The sequence below is a fragment of the Lepidochelys olivacea genome, assembly GCF_965140295.1.
Source record: "Lepidochelys olivacea isolate rLepOli2 genome assembly, chromosome: 3".
Lineage (NCBI taxonomy): Eukaryota > Metazoa > Chordata > Testudines > Cheloniidae > Lepidochelys > Lepidochelys olivacea.
The window spans coordinates 122,332,027-122,354,345 of NC_140413.1; the positions used below are offsets into that span (position 1 = coordinate 122,332,027).

At 42.2% G+C, this 22,319-nt stretch overlaps 1 protein-coding gene across 7 annotated transcripts in view; it reads left to right on the forward strand.

Moving 5' to 3' along the window:
• Window positions 1-2,032: 2,032 nt before the first annotated feature.
• The window catches only part of MAP3K4 (mitogen-activated protein kinase kinase kinase 4), a 144,648-nt gene continuing 124,361 nt past the window's right edge, over window positions 2,033-22,319 (forward strand). For 6 of the 7 annotated variants that reach the window (XR_014710966.1, XR_014710967.1, XM_084624134.1 and 3 more), the window contains exon 1: window positions 2,033-2,187. Coding sequence is in view for 5 of the 7 variants with exons in the window: in XM_084624134.1 (XP_084480260.1) it covers window positions 2,102-2,187 (86 nt within the window). In the remaining 2 variants the exon portion in view is untranslated. Of the gene's footprint in view, window positions 2,188-3,484; window positions 3,536-22,319 lie in introns of those variants that run through there. The other variant, XM_084624133.1, reaches the window with a different exon arrangement.

Below are 22,319 nucleotides of genomic sequence, written 5' to 3' on the forward strand. Positions count from 1 at the left end.
ATTTGAGCCAGAGAACTCATTCACACTCATTCACTTCAGTACTGCTTTTGTTAACTGTATCATTTTACTTTGGAAAGTATACTATGTGCACATTAATATTCTCTCTTGATGGTGAACTATCATAATGATAAATGCAAGTCTGCATAAATCCATTGATCTGGCTCCAGACATTTGGCATTGGCTATTTAACAAAGCTGATAAATTTATATTAGCAATATCTGCTGGATTATTAATGTTCAAAATTAATTTTAATACAACACAGAAAGATTCTTACTAACATAAATAGTACATACTGCTTAACTGTGATTAACAGGTCAAGTATTTTAAACGTACTGAGATATTTCTCTTTGACTCACAGGAACATGTCAATAATTTTACATCAATTAAGAATCTGTTGTAGAGTCTGGTGCAATATTTGTAGGATCTTAAATAGATTTGCACATCTAGTATACGGTTAATTTCATGGAGGATCTTGGCATAAAACAGTGGCTCTCATTCTAATCCCTTATTTTTTGTATTTCATCCTACAAAGAAATATAATATATGCCATATAGATATTATTCCTGGGTATAGGAAGTGGAGATGGTGATACAATATGTAGCACTCTTTCTAAATCAGTACTAGTGCTAGGGGGCGCTGCTCTGCTTTCATGATAATTAAACGTGGAAGGCTTGACCACCCAAAGTGATGAACCATCTCATGGTTCTCTACATGTTAAGGGTGTTAACCTATGTATTCTAGCCAAGTTCCAGTTCAGGAAATTGCATTTTTCCTTCCTATATTCCATCTATAGTTGCAAATGGATAATGTGGTTCTACTTCACTTTTTGTTCGAAATTGGTGGAAAATTCTGCAGTGGGCTTTAAAGTGACCAGATTTCCAAAATGAAAAACCAGAACACCTATTGCAGGGGTTGAGCCTGCAGAGGATAGTTTTGTTGACAGACGGTGCACAAGAAACTCTGTCAATTGAGGAGAGAGAATTAGGTGATTGCTTCACCCCTGTCAAACTATGCACCTCCCCCTTCTCCTCTGCCATCCTATCCATTTGACGACACTCTACAGACCAGGGTTTTCTACAGAAGTGGGGAGGGACTGATAACATCTGCCAAGTCTGGTGAGAAGTGCTCCTTGAGGTGCGTATGTGCCTAGCCAGCCTACTGTAAATTTATCTGACAGCCAAAAGCTGTTTAAAAAAGCAAGCCCCCCGTCTCCTCCAAGGCCACTAGAATAGTCAGTTTTCAGGGTCACTTCATGTGTTTGTTCCTGGACAACTCCTTGAGTGATTCCTATCCCTGCCTCCCAGGGCATGGGGAGAGAGCTTAATTAATGTTCCCAGCATCCATTGTCTTCCTTAGATGAAAGGATGCTGGTACCACGTCCTTGGTATTAATTCAGTATCACCATCCCTAGGTGTTAAAAATCAGTCAGACCCCCCCCCCCTTCTTAAAAAAAATCATGAGATTTTTACAAAGTAATGAAGGGTGGGTTCGTTTTATTTGACTTCCGGCTTTTCAACCTCAGGGTTGAGGTTTCGGGCTTTTCTCTGTAACGGGGAGAGCTAGAAACGTCCTTTGCCCATAGCAGAGCTGAGCGTGTCCCCCATCTCCTGACCCCAAAAGCTGCAGCCTGCGCGCCTCAACCCCCTTGCGGGAACCGGGGCGGGGGGAGGGCGGCGAGGGCGATTAGGAGAAAATGTGGGTCACTGAAACTAACAAACAACGTATTTATCAATGACATCATCATATTAACTCCCCCCCCCCGTTCGGTCCCCCCAGCCTTATTGGGATGCAGGCAGCCCTTTGGGAAAGGCTAGTGACAGCTCTAACACCGCCCCACCCCCTCCCGCTTCTTTCGCTCGGGGAGGCGCGAGCGCCTGTGGTTGCCCTTGTCCCTCGGCGCGCGCCGTAGCGCTGCTCCCGGCTTCTGCCCCCTGGGACTGTTTGCAAGATGGCGGCCGCGCGGGCGGCTCTTCGCGGCCGGATCCCCGCAGCCGGGTAGAGACACCTCCCCTCCGCTCCTTCCCACCCCCCCCCCCCAACGCCGCTCCGCGCCGGGCTGCAGACAGGGGCCCGCTGCTGCCATGCCGACCTCGGTGCATGCATGAGAGACGTCGCCGAGCTGCTCCCTGCTGCCGCCGCCATGGAGGAGCCGCCGCCGCCGCCGCCGCCGGGGCTGAGCCCGGGGAGGTCAGTGACCGCCGCTGCCAAATAACGAGCCACACACAGACAGGGGCCCGGCCCGCCGGTTGCCACATAGTGAGCCAGCCTTCCCGGCCGCCCCTGATTCCCTCCTCGGGGACCGGAGCAGCTACCTGCCCCCCCGACCCACTGCCCCCTGGTGCTGGCGCCTTCGTGATCAGCACAGGCGGGGCAGCCTCCTCTCCCCTGCGGGAGCTGGGAGCCGCTTGCCGCGCATCGCTGGGGCGCGGATTTGGGGGCTGCCCACCTCCCCCCGCCCGTGGCGGGGCGCTTCCCAGCCCCCCGCGTCCCGCACTCAGCTCGCGCGCGGCTGCACTGGGGATTTTTTCCTCCTTGGGTGGAAAAGCCGCGGCTGCTTCAGCCGTTCCGCAAACGGCCCCGGAGGAGAAACTCGTTAGACAGCAAATCTCTGGCGGCGGCTGTGGGGAAAAGCAGCGCTTTGTGGGTAGATCTGTGATCGTTCAACACGCACCGGAGCAGCAGGCGAGGATGAGGGTTCTGAAGCATTCACAAAAGAAACAGGCGTCCCCGTTCCCATCTCCCCCCGAAAAGCTTTACAAACTGGCAATGTTTTATGGAGGTGGCACATTCCCTGAGATCGAAAAGGAGAAGAAAACCCATTCAAATCACTTATTGTTTTTCAGTGAAGGAGGCACAGGGTGACCTATCCGTGCCGACCGAAATATAGGCATGCAAGAAGGTTTGGGGATTTTGTAGCTGTTCTGGATAAAAATAGGTAGTTAGATCTCTGTGGCTCTTAGAGAAAACAGCAGTGTCTCAGAGAAAGCACCTCTTCCTTAAATTATTGCTTTTGGCAATGTTGCAATAGATAACTGATAGAAGAAAACATTTTAAAACATTATCTACAGTCTCAAGCTTCTTATTACTACCTCTGCCTGCTGAACATGCTGAACTCAAACTGGCTTCTTGCAAGTCTCCATCTCAGCCCCTCTGAGAGATGAGTATGCAAATAACGTAATGTTTTAATGATTCCAACTAGCTGCAGAACTGTTGCATAACTTCAAGTTATTAATTCCCTAGCAATTATTTCTCTCTTTAAAATAACATCCTGTTGATACATTACTTCTCACCAGGAGGCATGCAGGAAACATTCTTTTAAAACCCTTCAAGTGTGTACAATTAGTAACATAAGGGGAAGAGTCAGGTGCACTGTAAGGAAGAACTAAGTGCAGTCACATTAATGAGATCCTTCTTGGATGTCGCTAGTGACTCTTTTATTACTGTAATGTGTTGAGAGGGACATGGTTATTTACTTTTAGATATAGTTTGGACTAAGGCTGTGAAGTTGGATGGCAACTAGTTTGAGCCCGGGGAGGTCAGTGCTTTAATATCTTTTAAGTAAAATAATTTTTAAAAATGTTGTCATAAAAGCCTGTGATTGTTAATATGTTAATAATTTTGTCTCATACTAATTCACATTGACATTAACAGGAGTATTATGCTCTGTAAATGCAAATAGGACAAATGAATTCAGAAGTTCCCCAGTTTCTTTTCAGAGGTCTTCTAATAGTAGCAGTTCAGATTAAGCAGAAAAAGACTTAAAAACAAAACTGGTATAATCAAGACCCCAAACTAAGAGTCAAATTTAGTGTCTTCATGTACAGTAGATTACTTTCCCACACGAATAGAGCATGCCCGTGCATTTCCTGCTTAGGGCCACTTCTGACCTCTGGTGGATCCTGCTTATTAAAATCCAGTTTATGTGAGCTGGATGTGGGTGTAGATCAGGGGTGGGCAAACTTTTTGGCCTGAGGGCCACATGGCGTTTCTGAAATTGTATGGAGAGCTGATTAGGAAAGGCTATGCCTCAAACAGCCAGGCATGGCCTGGCCCCTGCCCGCTAGCCAACCCCCCCTGCTTCTCGCCCCCTGATGCCCCCCCCAGGACCCCTGCCCCATCCACCCCTCCTTGACTGTTCCCCCCCCCCCACCGGAATCCCTGGCCCCATTCAACCCTCCTGTTCCCCGCCCTCTGACCACCCTGACTCCTATCCACACCCCCGTCCCTTGACCACCACCCTGAACTCTGCTGCCCTCTATCCAACCCCCCCTGCTGCCTTCCTGCGCTGCCTGGAGCACCGGTGGCTGGCGGCACTACAGCTGCAGTGCCCAGAGCACCAGGCTCTGCAGCTTCGCTGCCCAGCAAGAGCTCACAGCCCTGCCACTCAGAGCATTGCGCCGGCGGCACAGTGAGCTGAGGCTGCAGGGGAGGGGGAACAGCAGGGGAGGGACCGGCCAGGGGCTAGCTTCCCAGACCAGGAGCTCAGGGGCCAGGCAGGAGGGTCCCGCGGGCCAGATCCACCCCTCCCCGTAGTTTGCCCACCTCTGGTGTAGATAGTGTGGTGGCAATGCTTTCCAACAAATGAAAATTAAATACTTACATTAATTTTTTCAGAGTGGGTAGGAGGTGTCTCAAAACAATTGGGTATTCTTAGTTTGTATAGTGAAATTGCCTGTTCTCCACTGTAATTCACCTCCATACGAACTGTAGATACTGACTTACCTTTAGAGTAAAATGATTTCCATAGTTCTATAGGAAACTTATGCTTATTTTTTTAAAAAATGAACAGAGTACGCTAAAGTTTTTGTAGCAGAATTACAGTGGATTTAAACATTGCTGGTACATTTAGACCTCAATCTCACAATCAGATTTACGTGGGCAGAGGTTGAAGTTGAAGAACCCTGTTGAAGTTGGTTAGACTCTGCACAGACTCCAGAGTCTGCCCATATGGATCTGATTGGAGCCTTTGGTTTTGAAAACAAGATATTTTAAATCAGTGCTCCCTTCACTTAATTGTCAAATTTTGTTTAAAATGTAGGGTTTTCGCTAGAATATTTGAAGGCCACTTGATGACATATGACACAAACTGAGAACTTCCAGTTGAGTTATAAGAGCACAAAGATGCTCTCTTACCGTTATTACCGGTCCTTCAGGTTTGTGTTGAGGCACATTTCACTGTTGTGCTTATACTGTACTCTCTTTTGGAATAAACAATGAAGTGAGGCTCTGTGCATTTTGCATAAACAATACACTTGCATTTATAAAATATAAGTTGACCCGTTTTGTCATTTCTGAAACATTGTCTTGGTCTAGCAAACTACTGAAATAAATCAAGGATTCTATAGCTTGTCAGAGCATAATTGTAGCAATATATTTATTGGATCAAGATAAGCACACAGTGCAAAGTCACATTTTGTTTGAATTACATAAAATCAGTATTTACTACAAGATACTCCAAAATATTTGATTGAGAATCCTTCTCCAAAAACAATATTTTCTCCCAACCCTTCTCCTTCTTCCTAAAAAATACCTCTCCCTCCCCTCCTCCCCCTCAGAATAAAGAGTTTTTGAGCAAGAAAAAAAGTGAATGCTGGGCAGACTGGAGCACTTAAGAGCATCAAGTGAAATCATGCTGCTAGTGGGGTTTGGGCAGGAGTTCATATGTGGTGGCTTGTTTGATTTTTTTTTTTTTAAAGACAAATGAAATATGGTTGTATTAAACTTTTAAAGGTAAAAGATGTGCATACTTATATGAATGAGAATACTTGTTCAAAGTGTTCAATTGCTTAGCACTTTTTGAGAGTTTAGAAGCTTTGGCTGCAGGTGTTAAACTGTTAGGCCCCAATTACCAGGTGTGTCCAAAAACTGCCTGACACAAAATCCAAGATAGAGGAAAAGGTGTCCTTAGTTCACCTGTACTTTGTTGATTTGCGTGCCAATTTAGTCCTTGGCAAAGGGGAGAACAGCCTTAGAGATTCCCTAACTTTCACTTTGTTTCTGTAGCCCTTTTTTCTCCTGTCACAGCTCTGGTGCCAGGACTTGGGATTGGGTGGAGAAGCAAGGAATAGGGCTGCCAATGAGGCATCTGAAGCTGTTGTGCCAGCTATGTACCATGTGGAGGCTGGGAAACTTCCCAGCGATTGAGCTGCCAAATTTATTGGCCATAGGGCAATGATGAATTGAGTGCTTAATCTATTGGGGAATCTAGTGTTTTGGGAAGTCCAGTATTGTTTCATGAATTGAATTCAGTATGTTTCTCATGCTGATAAATTACATTTGTAGGACTAACCAAGTTAGTCTCTAAGGTGCCACAAGTACTCCTTTTCTTTTTGCGAATACAGACTAACACGGCTGTTACTCTGAAACCTGTCATTTGTAGGACTGATAGTGAAAAGAATATAAAACTAATTTTCTATTCCCGATTATATTTTCAAGTGGAAAATTAATCTGAAAGAGCTTCATCTATTGTTTTTCATGTATTTAAAGAGACAAAAAATACTCCACTTTTATATACCATAGTCTCTTGTTTACATGTTCGAGACTGGGATCAGTGAGTGACTGTCCTCACCCACGCCCCCCCCCCTCCCCTGCCCCAAACCACACACATATGGAGTGCTAGGTGAGATGTCTTTGGCATTCATAGCAACAAGGATTAGTTTGCAGAGTGTGGCTGCTTCAGTTGTTTTCATGGTTGTTAATTAGTGCTTTCTGTGTCAGGGTTGGTTTTATTGTTATGTAAGCTGGTGATGTTGGCCCTTGTGGAATGCAAGCCATGCTGTTGTGAAAAACAGATCCACTGACTATAGAAGGAAAAGATTAGGGGTATACTGGTAATTTTTAATCTAATGAGTAATATTAATTAGTCTTCACACTTTGCTCCCTTGAAACCTGAAAATTTAAAAAAGTTCCATCCAGACATATCCTGTGAAATATTTTTATACTAACTTACTTTCTTCTTTTTAAAAGTGCATTTTTATTTTTAAAAACCCTCTTACTTGAATATTTAATATATTGGCTTCTAGAAGATATTAGAAGATACAGCTAGCTCAGCTTCTTTCTCCATCTCTGTGACTTAACTTGTTTTACACACACAAAACACTTTCATTGCTACATAGATCTGCAGAGCAACAGGTTTTCAGCATTTGTCCATAAAACATGTTAATTGCTTTAAAATTATTTGTTGCTTGCCTGGCTTGATACATAAGTTCTGAATTAAAATACTTTTCAGGAAAGGATTGAGGAAACCCATCATGTAGTTTAGAATAAAGAAAAACTAGCATCTGTATTATATTCTCTACATGGGGATTGAAAGCTTTACCTGGCATCTTTTATCCAGAGGCCAATGTGGAAGATATGGGTGACTGGCTCAGTGAAGTGTCAGGGCGATGCCTGATGAGAAGCCCAGACTCTCTCCAGTTCCAGCTGCTGGGAAAGGCAAGAGTACTGGGATTCTTACCAGGGTGCTGCCCATACTCCTTACTTGGGGCCTGACATTTCAATCTTATTAGTAGGGATTAATGTGAATCTACTTTTACACTACTTACACTCTTACTGGCTGCTGGAAGAGAGAAGCTTTGTGTCTTTTTAATAGTGATAGTAGATTCTTCTGACTTGTGCAGGAGTAGGTGGATCTCCCATTACCTTAGCCTTCTGACTGTTCCAGGGGAATTAGACAGTTTCTGCTACTTTACCCCTTTCCTAGCTGCCTCTTTTTTTGAAGGGTGTGGGGTGGGGACTCTTCTCTGGAGAATTACTTCAGCGCTTGACTTCTCTGTTTCTCATAGCTTTCCCAGGCAACAACAAAATGAAAGTGTCTTAATCTGTGTCTGTTTTACTGTACCTACTGGGTTCTTAGTAGCAGCTGTGAAACTGACCGGTGTTTTGTCAATTTTATTTTTTCTGCTCTTTGGGTTGAACTTTTACATTCTTCCTCTAAAGGTACATCTACACTTATGGTGGCATATAGTGTACGGACACTGCATGCCCAGCTAGCATGAGTATTAACAGCAGTGTAGACAATGGGGCACTGCTTAGGCGTGTAGAGTGTCCTAGGTGCCTGAACCTTAGACCATGCACCCTACATGGCTCTCTATAAGCTTAAACAGGGTCTCCCATGTCTACAGTGCTAAAAACAGCACTGTAGTGTCCCACTCCCTTCCCACTGCCAGAGCCTTTTTCTGTTGCCTGCCCTCGCTGGAGTCTTTTGCTGTTACATGTAGCACCACAGTGACTAGTGTGGATGCAGCCTACCTTTTACTGCAGTGTGTAGCTACATGCGGCATTATGTAGGGTACAAGTAGACCAGGTCTAAATCTGCAAGAATTACTTTAAAGGTTCTGGCTTAAATGAGTACCCATTTGATAACAATTATCTCCTTGCACAATCCACTCCTTAGCCTATCATAGTCCAAATCGAAAGGAATTGTCCAAGGAAACAAAACAGGCATAAGAATTCAGATTCTGGATAGCTAATATCTATACACTGCAGAGGACAACTACCTATGCATGAGCCTGAAGCAGATAGAAGAAATCAATGGAAATAAAAATTGATGCTGAACAATGCAAGATTTGCTGCGAACCAGCAACAATCAATTTAATCAGCAATGATGCATCCAATATAACCTGCATCCCAGAGACCTGGCTAGATGATGATGTGAGTCCTTTGCTAACCCCCTTTGTCCCTCCAGGATACTTGGTACATCACAGACTTGGACAGGCCAAGAAGGTCTGGGGCACTGTGTTCATTTTTTTTTTATTATTTCCAAAAGAGGTGCCTCAGTTAAGAGACATTCATTTGAATTTCTCATCTGACAATAGAAACCAGAGTCAATGCTAGCAGATTTTATACTCATTTACAGGTCGTCACAGGCTAAAGAGTTCATAATGGAGCTCACTGATACCTTGTTGATGGTAGTATTGTCCATGGAGATTTCAACATGCATGTTGACAAGGCCACAGATGCAAAAGTCCCAAAACACATATCCTCACTTGCCTCCCAAGAAGTTTCATGGGTCAGCTCTGATGCATCCTACATAACTGGTCAGACCCTGGCCCTGATCTTTGGCCTAGATGTCAATAGCAAGGACATCATGATCCAGACACTGCCTTGGACAGACCATCACCTTTTTAAGTTAGTGATCAGAGCTCTTCCAGCTTGCAAGCAACAAGAAAGAGCCGTGACCCTGATTCAATCATGAAGACTCATGGACTATAGCAAATTTCAAAGCCTCCTAAAGGACAGCAGTACCCCACCCACAGGATGAGTTGAGGAACTGGCCAGTCATTATCATTGTATACTAATTTCAACCGTTGACATCTTGGCCCCCAGATGGCCCCTTCTTAACCATCAACACAGATCTCCTTGGTTTTCTAGATGAAGAGAAAGAGGTGGAAACTCAAACACCAATGGTGGAAAATGAAGATTAATACAGGCAGGATGAAACCAAATGAATTCTTCCAAGTCAATGCTGTGGCTGTATTACAGGCCAATAGCACCTTCCTTTCAGCTTCCATTGAATCTGCCAAATCCTGCCCCAAGAGCTGTCCAGGATAGTAAACTGCATCATTGCGTCTGAATGTCTACAGCTTGCACAGGGTACAGGACAGAGTACTAAACTCTGCAAAGAATGGTCATTGTACTTAGCTGAAGAGATTGTGCACATTTGAGGATGCTTCCCAAACTACCTTGATCCGCCTTGTCTGCTCCCACCAACCAGTAGTCTGTTTGCATTCCCAGAGTCCAGTACATTCACTCAGCCAGAAATTCTGGATACAGTAAAGGAGCCTTGACTCAAGACCTGTGAATTTGACCCAGGCCTTTCCTGGCTTTTGAAAGAGAGACATGAACAACTGGTGCCACACATTAAGAAACCCACCCTGGATGCATCTAGAATAGCCAGCTACTGCCCAGTGTCAAACTTCCCATTCCCATTAGCCAAAGGCCAACTTCAAGCTCATCTAATTGTGCTGAGTCTAGGTTATAAGCATCAGTCTGGATTCAGGCCGACATGGAACTGAAACCGCTTTAGTGGCACTGATGGATGATCTCCTACTGTCAAGGGGTAAGGGGTAGACATCCATTCTCATCCTTCTGAACCCAACAAATAGTGATGGGAAACCACACCTTCACTACTAGAACCCTCACTTGTGGAGTCTCACAAGGATCAATTCCGTCTCCAGTTCTATTCAACATCTGCATGCAGCCACTAGTTGAACTGGTCATTCCAGTGCTGGCAATATGCAGGTGAAATGCATTTCTGCGGCATATGACCACACCACTACTACCAGGATGGCCTAGTGCTTTGATGAAATCAGCTCATTGATGGACAGCTGGTTGAAACTGACCAAGCCAGAGGTTATGCTGATTGGGCAGAGGATAGCATTTTGAGGAGTTTACAGTCCTGGTGCAGTCTCCTTTGGTTGAAAGTGCACACCTGCAGTTGGTCAATTCTTTCTTTAGTGTAGGAATGTTCTTGAGTTTCTCACTGATGCTAAGCTCTCCCTTACCATTATCCATGAGAAATGTCTTCTGTCATCTCCCATTACCTAGGAGACTCATCCTATCCTAGTGAACTGTGACCTCACCTCAGTTATTCATGCCTTCGTCACCTCTCTACTGGACTACAGCAATGCAGTATACTTAGGCATGAAGCCCTCAGTGCTAAGAAAACGCCAGATAATAAAGACTGTTGCAGGATATCGCCTCAGTAATGCTGGCTTCTGTGAACACCTCTTCTGCGCCCTACACTGGCTTTCTATAGAATATTTAATCATGTTCAATGCCAGTCCTTTATTTCCCCCCTAAGGTACTGTACTTAATGGCCTGGGCCTAGGGTATCTAAAAGATAGACTAAAACTCTGGGGTGAAGACTGTGATCAGTAAAGTCATTCCTCTGGCACAATGGGACTTTCTACTAGAATCTTGTCTGTGCAGGAGACGGAGCTTTCTCGGAGCCCAACCCAAAACTGGAATGAACTCTCGGGAACCAAGCATGATCACAAACCTCACCACCTTGCACTCAAAGAGCAAGACAGATTTCTTTGACCTTGCTTTCTATAACATAAAAATATAGCAACATACGTGTGTAGAGGGTTTTTTAAAATTAAAAACGAAACACACTACTGCATGCACTCCCCCCCCCCCCCAAGAGATGAGAACAGACACATGACAGATGTTAGTCATGTTGCTTAATGCACTGCTGGAAGGTGCTTAGATATGGTGATGGCAGTGATATAAAAACCCTTAGTGTATAGAATAGAATTATATAGGCAGAGTAAATGGTGGTTGTCTTTTGTGGGGGACATCGATTAAAGAGATATTTAAATCCTTTAAAAGTTTTTGTGTGGTTATAGGATACTTTCTGATTCTGCACAAGAATACATTAGTGCAGCATTGTAAAATCATTATAACAATTTGCAAATCTAGACTGAAACGTGCTTGGTCACTCTTGCTGTCATGATGAAAAAGCTAATATCTTGGCTGTATGTCATTTAACAAAAAAGAAAGTAGTGGGCTCATGTGAATGAGCAAGTAGAATTTTGAGAGTTTGGGCTAGAATATATCAGGGCTTGAAAAATTCACCATACTTACTAACCAAAGGATGCAACACAATGACACAATTGATGCATTGTCAATTTCAATAACTGTCATCCTGGGCATGGAGGGAAGCAGGAGAGGTGGTAGTTGAAGGACTGAGTGGAGCACAGCTACCAGGTCTGCTCCTTCTGCTGCAGTCCCAGCTGGTGATCCATTTGTGTCTCACCAGCTGATACTCTCATAGTTTGTTGGAGGAGGATTTGTAGCTTGCAAACTAGCCAGCCAAAATCTACAAAAGTTTCAGGCCTTCTTTATAGGTCACAAAGAAATGCCCCGCACCCCCCAAAAAAGGTACAGCTCCGTTTCTTTTTCCGTTTGTAGGTTACCTTTGAACAGTAACAGTTTTATTCAAATGAGCTTTTTGTGAAGGAATAAAACTCATAGTTCTAAACATACTCACCTTTACATATTATGCTACAAAAGTGACAAAGCTCAAGCTGGAGTTGAAAACAATATAATCTAAGGTGAAAAAATTTGTTAATATTTTTCTATTTCCAGTTTTACTAGTTACAAAGAACTGGGAGTTCTGATTATTATTTTTTCTGAGGTGAGAACATGAAGGGCTGCCAAAGATGTTAGAGCTCTATTTATTTATTTATTTATTTATTTATTTGTACTTATTTCTAGCTGGTACCACGTGCAGAATAAAAGTCCTTTTCTGTAGATCATTTAAATAGTCTGCAACAGTTGTGAATTCTGCTTGTGACAAAAACCAGACATATTGTATTGAAACTTTATTTGCATTTTCCTTAATTCATTCTCTCTTTTGACCCTCTGTTTTCTTGATGTTGATCAGATTTTACTTTCAGCCACAATGTACTTGAACACACTTCACTTACACTTATCGTTTTTGCCTCATCACTCTCTGGCCATACATTTTTCCATTATAAATAGTTATAATAGTGTGCTTTGGGGTTTTCTTCTCAGGATGTTATGAAAAGTTGGGATAAGGTGTCAGAGTATCAATAGTGCAATGATATAGCTAGTCAGATCATGGATAATTTTTTAGGTAAATGTAGTTATTCCGCAGTTTCCCAAGATGATTTTGATTAATTAGTAGGACTGTGAGGAGTTTAACAGGAAAGGATCTGACTACAATTAGAGAACTCTATTTGAGATATCCTGGAGAAAGGAACTATACTATAGCCTCAGCATATCTCTGTTTGGGATGGCTTTTTATTTTTATTAAAGGGCGTTAGTGGGTGAGAGACATCTTCCCTCTTTCTAGGTACAGTATCTATGGAGTTCCGTTAAAGAGAAAACTATTTGGCTTTGAGCCCCCATTTAGAAGTGAAAATAGCTATTTCCCCCTGCAGTATTTTGCAGAAAAGTATTTCATCTCTCTGAGGAAAATGTTAGACTCTCAGAAATTTTATCAGGGTCATGCAGCAGAAGTACTTATTTGGCACATCTGTCTCTTAAGGCCTTACCTGTGCTGGGGATTTACAGTCCTTGGTGGCAGGTTGCTAGCCTAGCCGCACTGCCACAAGCCCCTAGTGCAGACAAGAAAAGCCACTGTAAATCATGACTGGTACTGGTGCACTTTACTTTGGTGTCAAGCAGGGGTTAGCTGCATTGGTGCAAATCATGGCTTAGAGCACCTGTGCCTATTTGCACTGGTGCAGCCACGTTGGGGGTTGACCTTCAAGGGCTGTAACCAGGACAAATGCCCAGTATAGACAAGGCATTAGGAGGACCCAAAGATGATGATTAGCATTTTACGATTGTCTCAAATTACTAAGCAAAATTCTAGTCTTTATGTAACTTTCTTTACTGAAGAGCCTTTGTTCACATCATGCAGTTATGGTCTTTAGGTGTCTCCTTTGTAAATTATTGTATCTGCGTGAACACTTTTCACTTATTGTTTTTTACAAATAACATCGAAGATTGGAACCAAAATAATATATTTTTTCCTGATTGTTTACTTTGTGCCTGTGGCTTAAGTGTGTGAATATTAAGTTTTGCTGTTTCCCCATTTTATTTTATTTTATTTTATTTTATTTTTTATTTTTAAATTATAGATTATCTTGATCAATTTTGGGTACTTTAATACTCTTAGCACTTATTTAGTTTTAGTATACTTTTATAACATTTGTGCTGTGAAGTTTAGTTTTAATGAAAGCTTAGATTCTGAAAACTTGTATATAAATGATTTATTTGGGGAAATTTTTAGTTCTTTCCCTTCCAAGTCATCACCATCTGGATAAATGCTGTCATCTCAAAAAGAGATAATACTTAAGTAAAAATTGTTTTATATTTGTTTCATCAGGTGACTGTTAGGAGTCCATTCACAAACGTTTACTGTAGAAATAATGGCATATTTCCTTTAAAAACTCTCAGTTTAAATTGAAGTCAACTTTGTGTGCTCTTTAGAATATTTGTCAGAAATATTTGTCAAAAACTGTGGGATTACTTCTGTTTCTCTTTTGAAGTGGTAGTTGAAAAATGTTTACTGAATCAAAATTACAAAAGTGAATATGGCTTGGATTTCTGCCATAAGACAGTTTAAAAGGTGAAAATGTGATGAGGGAGAATTTCTTTTCCTGACTCACTTCTTGGCCTTATCTTTACAACTTCGTTTCCTTTTCTCCTTTCAGAAAAAGTTGGCATGTACAGAGGAGTTTTGTGGCTTATATAGCTCATTCTGTATATCAGGCCCGGCTTTTTAATTCTAATACTGATTGCTTTCATTTTGATAGTGATCTTGCTTGTTAACTTTTATTGAACACCCACTAGTAGGGCATATTTGGGTAGATGACTTGGGTGGTAGGAGCTATGGTATTCAGTACCAGATTTTGTATATTTTTCAAACTTCTTCCCCAAATCTCTAGTTGCCTCCTGATTAACTTTTTAATATTCTGATCTGCTTGAGTTCCACCCAGAGCCCTACATTGTAACTACTTAACCCTACAGAGTAATTATTTGGATGGTAATGTCTTTGGGTCAGGGACTGTCTGGGAAATATACAAAATTGTGTGATAACACTGTTGCAATACATTAAACTTAGGAGTAAGTTAAGGTGGCAATGCTTATGTTACATTTCAACAGTAACTTTTACAGACCATTGCTAACTTATATAAATCTTTTTAAATAGCTGATCAGCCATAATGGCTTTTCACTTCATTTTAAAGATAAATTTCAAGGCTGTTTTCTCAGTGGTAGAGTCGGAGCCTTTTGGTGTGTGTGACATAATATCTAGGTTCTGTGAATTTATTTTATTGGAAGAGAAATTAATCAAAGAAATTTTAAAAAGGGCCACATCTAAGTATCTCTGTGTTCAGCCAAGATGGAGACTGAGTGTATTCAGCCAGTGGATGTGAGTTAGCTCTTATAGAAAAAGAACAATGCTACAGATCTAAAGTAGATTGTATGGACATGGAAGCTGACCCAAAGACAGGGCTTGAAAAACAGTTTCTGGGAGAGCAAGAGTGGAGGAGTTGGTAGCTGGCCAGCACACAGTCTGGACAGAGTGGTCAGGGAGCATACTGCTTTCAAGAGATGAGTGCAGTTCACTTTTCTTGTTTTTATCTGTGACTAAGCTGAGAGTACTTAAGATTACTGTTGCATAAGTCATTTCTCTCAGACATCTGTCCCCAGAGGATGAAAACCCTGTAACCTCTAAGAAAAGGTGCTGAAGGATAAAGCATTTCTGTAATCTAATCCTCCCCCCCCCCCCGGATTTAGACTGGGAGATGGACAAAGCTATCCTCTCCCAATGAAATTTGTTGCCATTAAGCTGTGATGTGTGAAAATAAGGTGAGAAACCCAAAGGCTAGGGAAGAGGTGAGAATCGGCAATGGTGTTGGTCAAAATGTACTAGAGCTTAAATGGTATAAAGCATGATTTTACTTTTGGGCTTTATTTATGTGATAACTGTTAGTTCAGCTGGAATCATTAATCAGGCTAACTGCGCTATGTTGCCTATCAAGGTCAAATCATCCCTTCAGTGGTTTAGGATTAAATCTCTGGATTTTCTCTTGAGATATAAAAAGTTGTAAGGTTGTTTTTTGTTTTAAGGAGGGGAAAGGGACAAGTAGAAGGGGTGTTTAGTGTCATACATTAAGTGTGGAAAGAGTTTGTTAAAAATGAAAGTTCTGCAGCCTTTTCTAAAGATGGACAAAACTCCAATTTCACCTGATCCCCTCTGGAAGTTTGTTCCACAGCCAGATACTCTCAAATGAAAAGGTTTTGTCCCCCAGCATGCATATGCTTTGAGCTGGACTTCATGATCTGCATTGTCTCAGAAGAGTACATCTTCCTTGGCAATTCATAGATTGAATAGAACATTGGTGTGGGGGAGAAAATACCAAAGAAGCCCACCATAGTAGTTTTAACTTCAAAAGGGGGAACTACACAAAAATAAGAGTGAAGGTTAAATGAAAATTAAAAGGAACAGTCACAGGAGTGAAATGTTTGCGGGCTGCATGGAAACTTAAAAAATACTATTATAGAGGCTCAAGTTAAATGTATGCCCCAAATAAAAAATATAGTGAGAGGACTAAAAAAAGGTCTATGTATAAATAATAGAGTAAAAGAGGTCGTTGGAGGCAAAAAGGCATCCTGAAAAATTTGGAAGTTTCAGATCCTACTGAGGAAAGGAGTATAAGATATAAAAAGTTGTAAGGTTGTTTTTTGTTTTAAGGAGGGGGAAGGGACAAGTAGAAGGGGTGTTTAGTGTCATACATTAAGTGTGGAAAGAGTTTGTTAAAAATGAAAGTTCTGCAGCCTTTTCTAAAGATGGACAAAACTCGAATTTCACCTGATCCCCTCTGGAAGTTTATAAAAGATGGGAAACAAAGGATAGAAATAAATGGTCAGTTTTCCCAGTGGAGAAGGTGAATAGCAGTGTCCCCCAAGAATCTGTACTGGGACCTGTGCTTTTCAACATATTCATCAATGATCTGAAAAAAGGGGCAAACAGTGACCTGACACACACAGTTTGCAGATTTTAAAAAAAATTACTTAAGATATTTAAGTCCAAGGCAGACTGTGAAAATTTACAAAGGGATCTCACAAAAGTGGGTGACTGAGCAACAAAATTGCAGATGAAATTCAGTGTTGATAAATGCTAAGTAATGCACATTGGAAAGCATAATCCCAACTATACATACCGAATAATGGGGTCTAAATTAGGTGATACCACTCAAGAAAGAGATCTTGGAGTCATCGTGGATAGTTCTCTGAAAAATCTGCTCAATGTGCAGCGACAGACAAAAAGAAAAAAAAGCTAATAGAATATTAAGAACCATTAGGATAGACAAGTCAGAAAATATCATATAAATCCCCGGAACACCCACATCTTTACTACTACATGCAGTTCTGGTCCCCCATCTCTAAAAAGATATATTAGAATTGAAAAAAGTGCAGAGAAGGACAACAAAAATGATTAGGGGTATGGATCAGCTTCCGTATGAGGAGAGATTAAAAAGACTAGGATTCTTCAGCCTCGAAAAGAGACTACTGGGATGGGAGGATATGATAGAGGCTTATACAATCATGAATGGTGTGGAGAAAGTGAATATGAAGGTTTTATTTTCCACTTCACATAACGCAAGAACCAAGGGTCACTGGGTGAAATTAATAGGCAGCAGGTTTAAAACAAACAAAAGTACTTCTTCACATAATGTACAGTCAGTCCATGGAACTCATTGCTGGGGATGTTATGAAGGCCAAAAGTATAACTGGGCTCAAAAAAGAATTAGATAAGTTCCTGGAGGATAGGTCCATCAGTGGCTATTAACCAAGATGGTCAGGAATACGACCCCATGTCCTGGATTTCCCAAAGTCTTTGACTGCCAGATGGTGGGAGTGAATGATACTGGATTGATCACTCAATAATTGCTCTGTTATGTTCATTCTCTCTGCAGCATCTGGCATTGGTCACTCTTGGAAGACCGAATACCGGGCTAGATGGACAATTAATCTGACCCAGCATGGCCATTCTTATGTTATGTTCCTATGAAATTTGGTGTCTAAAGTAGATGGGGCTTGGTCTGTTAAAAGTTAGGCTTTGAAGGCTTTGAAGGTTAGGACTGAGGCCTTAAACTGAAATTGGAACTGCACTGAGAGCAAGTGGAGGGACAGGAGCACAGACGTGATGTGTTCATGGCAGACTGAACCAGGTAAGGAAGTGGGCAGCTGCATTTTGAACCTGTTCGTTGTTTTCATGTTCACTTTCAGATACAGTGAATTACATTCATCCAATCTGGAAATAGGTGCATGGATTATTGTGGCCAGGCTCTCATGAGGGAGCAAAGGGTGGAGCTGGAGATGAAAGAAGGCATTTTTAGACACTGCTGCTATCTGATTATCCAAGCTTAATGAGGAGTCAAAGAGAATCCTGAAGCTTTGCACCAATTTGATGAATGGGGGTTGTATGCCTTCAAAGGAGGATGAGGGAGATGATGTGCTGACTAGTTTTCAAAGCATTTCCTTCTGCAAACTAGCATCATTTCAGTCTTTCCTAGGTTGAATTTGAGTCAGGTAGTGTTGATCCAAGAGCTGATCTCTTGAAAACAGTGGCTGTGGTAGCATGAGTGGAGAATTAGATATACAGTTCAGTATTGGAAGCTAAGTCCAGGATGTCTCTTTAGCTATTCTAGTCTCATGTAGCTGTCAAAGAGAAGCAGAGTTAGTAGGGATCCGTGAGGGCCTTCAAGGAAGTTACCAGTCACCACTCTCTGGGTTCTGTTGAAAGGAATCATAGAATCATAGAATATCAGGGTTGGAAGGGACCCCAGAAGGTCATCTAGTCCAACCCCCTGCTCGAAGCAGGACCAATTCCCAGTTAAATCATCCCAGCCAGGGCTTTGTCAAGCCTGACCTTAAAAACCTCTAAGGAAGGAGATTCTACCACCTCCCTAGGTAACGCGTTCCAGTGTTTCACCACCCTCTTAGTGAAAAAGTTTTTCCTAATATCCAATCTAAACCTCCCCCACTGCAACTTGAGACCATTACTCCTCGTTCTGTCATCTGCTACCATTGAGAACAGTCTAGAGCCATCCTCTTTGGAATCCCCTTTCAGGTAGTTGAAAGCAGCTATCAAATCCCCCCTCATTCTTCTCTTCTGCAGGCTAAACAATCCCAGTTCCCTCAGCCTCTCCTCATAACTCATGTGTTCCAGTCCCCTAATCATTTTTGTTGCCCTTCGCTGGACTCTCTCCAATTTATCCACATCCTTCTTGAAGTGTGGGGCCCAAAACTGGACACAGTACTCCAGATGAGGCCTCACCAATGTCGAATAGAGGGGAACGATCACGTCCCTCGATCTGCTCGCTATGCCCCTACTTATACATCCCAAAATGCCATTGGCCGTCTTGGCAACAAGGGCACACTGCTGACTCATATCCAGCTTCTCGTCCACAGTCACCCCTAGGTCCTTTTCCGCAGAACTGCTGCCTAGCCATTCGGTCCCTAGTCTGTAGCTGTGCATTGGGTTCTTCCGTCCTAAGTGCAGGACCCTGCACTTATCCTTATTGAACCTCATCAGATTTCTTTTGGCCCAATCCTCCAATTTGTCTAGGTCCTTCTGTATCCTATCCCTGCCCTCCAGCGTATCTACCACTCCTCCCAGTTTAGTATCATCCGCAAATTTGCTGAGAGTGCAATCCACACCATCCTCCAGATCATTTATGAAGATATTGAACAAAACCGGCCCCAGGACCTACCCTTGGGGCACTCCACTTGATACCGGCTGCCAACTAGACATGGAGCCATTGATCACTACCCGTTGAGCCCGACAATCTAGCCAGCTTTCTACCCACCTTATAGTGCATTCATCCAGCCCATACTTCCTTAACTTGCTGACAAGAATACTGTGGGAGACCGTGTCAAAAGCTTTGCTAAAGTCAAGAAACAATACATCCACTGCTTTCCCTTCATCCACAGAACCAGTAATCTCATCATAAAAGGCGATTAGATTAGTCAGGCATGACCTTCCCTTGGTGAATCCATGCTGGCTGTTCCTGATCACTTTCCTCTCATGCGAGTGCTTCAGGATTGATTCTTTGAGGACCTGCTCCATGATTTTTCCGGGGACTGAGGTGAGGCTGACTGGCCTGTAGTTCCCAGGATTCTCCTTCTTCCCTTTTTTAAAGATTGGCACTACATTAGCCTGATTGGAGCCATTGTAATGCTCTGTCACCTATTCCTGCTGTGTCATGTAAATGGGTTAGCAGTATCTTGTGATCCTCAGTTTTTAATACAGTAGAGGGTCCACTATTGTGAATATGGAGATCTTGCCTGTATCCATGGTCATGTGGAGGTTGTCCTTTAGTGCTGCTAGAGCTGTCTCTGCTGTGCTCTGAGGCATCCAGGAATTGGCTGATGTCACATGTTGTAGAAGGTTGGTGATTACTGCTTTCTCAATTACTTTTCCCAGAATAGGAGACTGGAGACAGGATGGTAGTTGGAGATGTCTCCTTGATTGAGTGATGGCTTTTTGAGGGTTGGGCAGGTTATTGTCTCTTTCAAGGAGTTTGGTAAGTGTGCTTCACAGAAGAAGACATGTCCTTTACTAGTGGGCATAGTATTTCACTGTCTTTCACTGCCCAGGAGGCACATGGATCTGTTTCACAGGTTCTAATATTCTTCATGGCTACTTGAGTTTCTGTAAGTGTGACGAGACTGAACTCTGTCATGGGAATAGAGATGGATAATGCAGTCTGGTCAGCGTCCAAGGTCTTAGTTGATTACTTGGTTTACTGTGCAGAATAGCTCTGTCTGCTGTGATTCTGCTGCATTGATGGCAGAAGAGTAGAAGACACTTTCTGCATCCTTTACTGCATTAGCGTAATTCTGTAAGAATTATTTGTGCTATTGGTGGATGTACATCCTGCAAGATATTCTGAGCCATGCTTCAATGGCTGCCATGCTTCAGCAGCCCTCTCTCTGTGCTCCAGGACAAACGTTGCTTCAGGTGGCTTTACAGGTTTATTGTTCCAACCTCTCTTCTCCTCACAGGGACAGAGTAGTGATTAGAAGATCTTCCAGTCCTGGAAACCTGGAGCATCACATCACTCAGTCCTGCAGCCCTATTTCTCCCCTTCAACTCAAGTCAGTAGTGGGCTTTCTGTGCTGAAGTTGGGACATACGATGGTTCTCAGTGCTCCAGTTCTCACTAGCTCTTATGAGGAAAGATGAGTAGTGGACGTTTCTCTCAGGCCCTTATTCCAAAACATGAGATTTCAGTTGTCAGAGTTCCTCCTGTCCCCTCCCTTTGCTTTGAAAAGAAAAGAAAAAATAAAAAGAAGAAGAAGCCAGGAATGTTTTCTGCCGCAGGGATTTACCTTGAGCTCCAATCCTTAGTCTGCTCATGACACTTTTTCTTTTTCCTTTCTCAAACAAATTTGCTCATTTCCACCCTTCATTCTCTGACTCCTTTTTACAGACTCTAGGTAGGACAAGAAAAACTTCCAAGAGGACCATTGTAACACGTGGTCTCTGGTGGTGATTTAACAAGGATGATGATGAAACAATGTTCATGCTTCATTATATCTCCTCACAATTGTATGCAGGTAGAAAATAGTTTTAATATGCTTGATAAGGCTTTAATATGATTGATAATATGCTTGATAAGAGGTAATAGTATTTTACCTCTAATTGAGCATGTTATTGGCTTCTTTAATGCAAATTGTGTCACAGATTTGTCATGATCTCTGTATTTTTCTTGGCCTCAGAGGTATGTGTTTCTAATGTGGAAAATATTAGTGTCCTAGGTTTTCACATACAAACTGCTCAGAAATGCTGGATACAGAAGGCATAGTAACTTTATTTTGTATTTATGTTTGGATCCTTCATGAATGAGAATCTTTATTAGGAAATATTGAATAGCCTATTGTAATACCCTAAAAGGACATGCTGCAGTTTTGCATAGGAGGCAGTAGTAGAAATTTATCCCTGGGATGTACAGGGCTGTCACAAACTTTGCATATTTTTTGTTACTCAGGCCACTATCTTTTCATGAGTGTGCAGTTTGAAAGTTGCATAGTATATAATATTATTTTATTATTTATTTGTATTAGCATAGTGCTAGGGTCCCCAATCATAGACTAGGACCTTGTTGTTCTAGATGCCGTACAAACACAGAACAAAAAGAAGGCCCTTGCCTGAGGGGGCTTACAATCTGTTTTTCTCTTCATACCAAATAATTGAGTGTATTGCTGCCATTTCATAAAATTCCAGCATCTAAAAAAAAATGAGTTAAAGATTTGTTCGTTGCTTTTTACTGAAGGTCTCCAGAGAGTTGTTTGTACTTTTTTCCTTGAGATTTTTTTACATTGTTCTCTCAATGCTGCTTCTATACCGAGGTCTCTATTGTCCACTTTGTGTAATGTTTTTGAAACTTCCAGAAGCTATTTACAACAGCAGTGTGTGAAATGCACATCTCAGTGACTGTTTTCGTGGATGGTTACTCTAGCTACTGTAGTATAGTCTGCTAAAGTACAGTCACCAGATCTGAATTTATTATTCTGCACCTAAAGTTTAACCAGTTGATCTCTGTAACTGTGATTGCTTGTAGGCTTTTGTGCCACTTCTGAGGAGATGTGCATTGCTACAGGTTGGCAAGCATTGGCTGACAAAAAGCTGATCTAATGTACATGCTAAATGTTTATCTTGTTATAATTTCTGTTTTTGTGAAACACGATTTAAGTAGGACACTAGTTTTTCTCTTTAAATAGCTTATACTCTTGTATATTTGTTATGTAAGATAAATATTGTCAGCC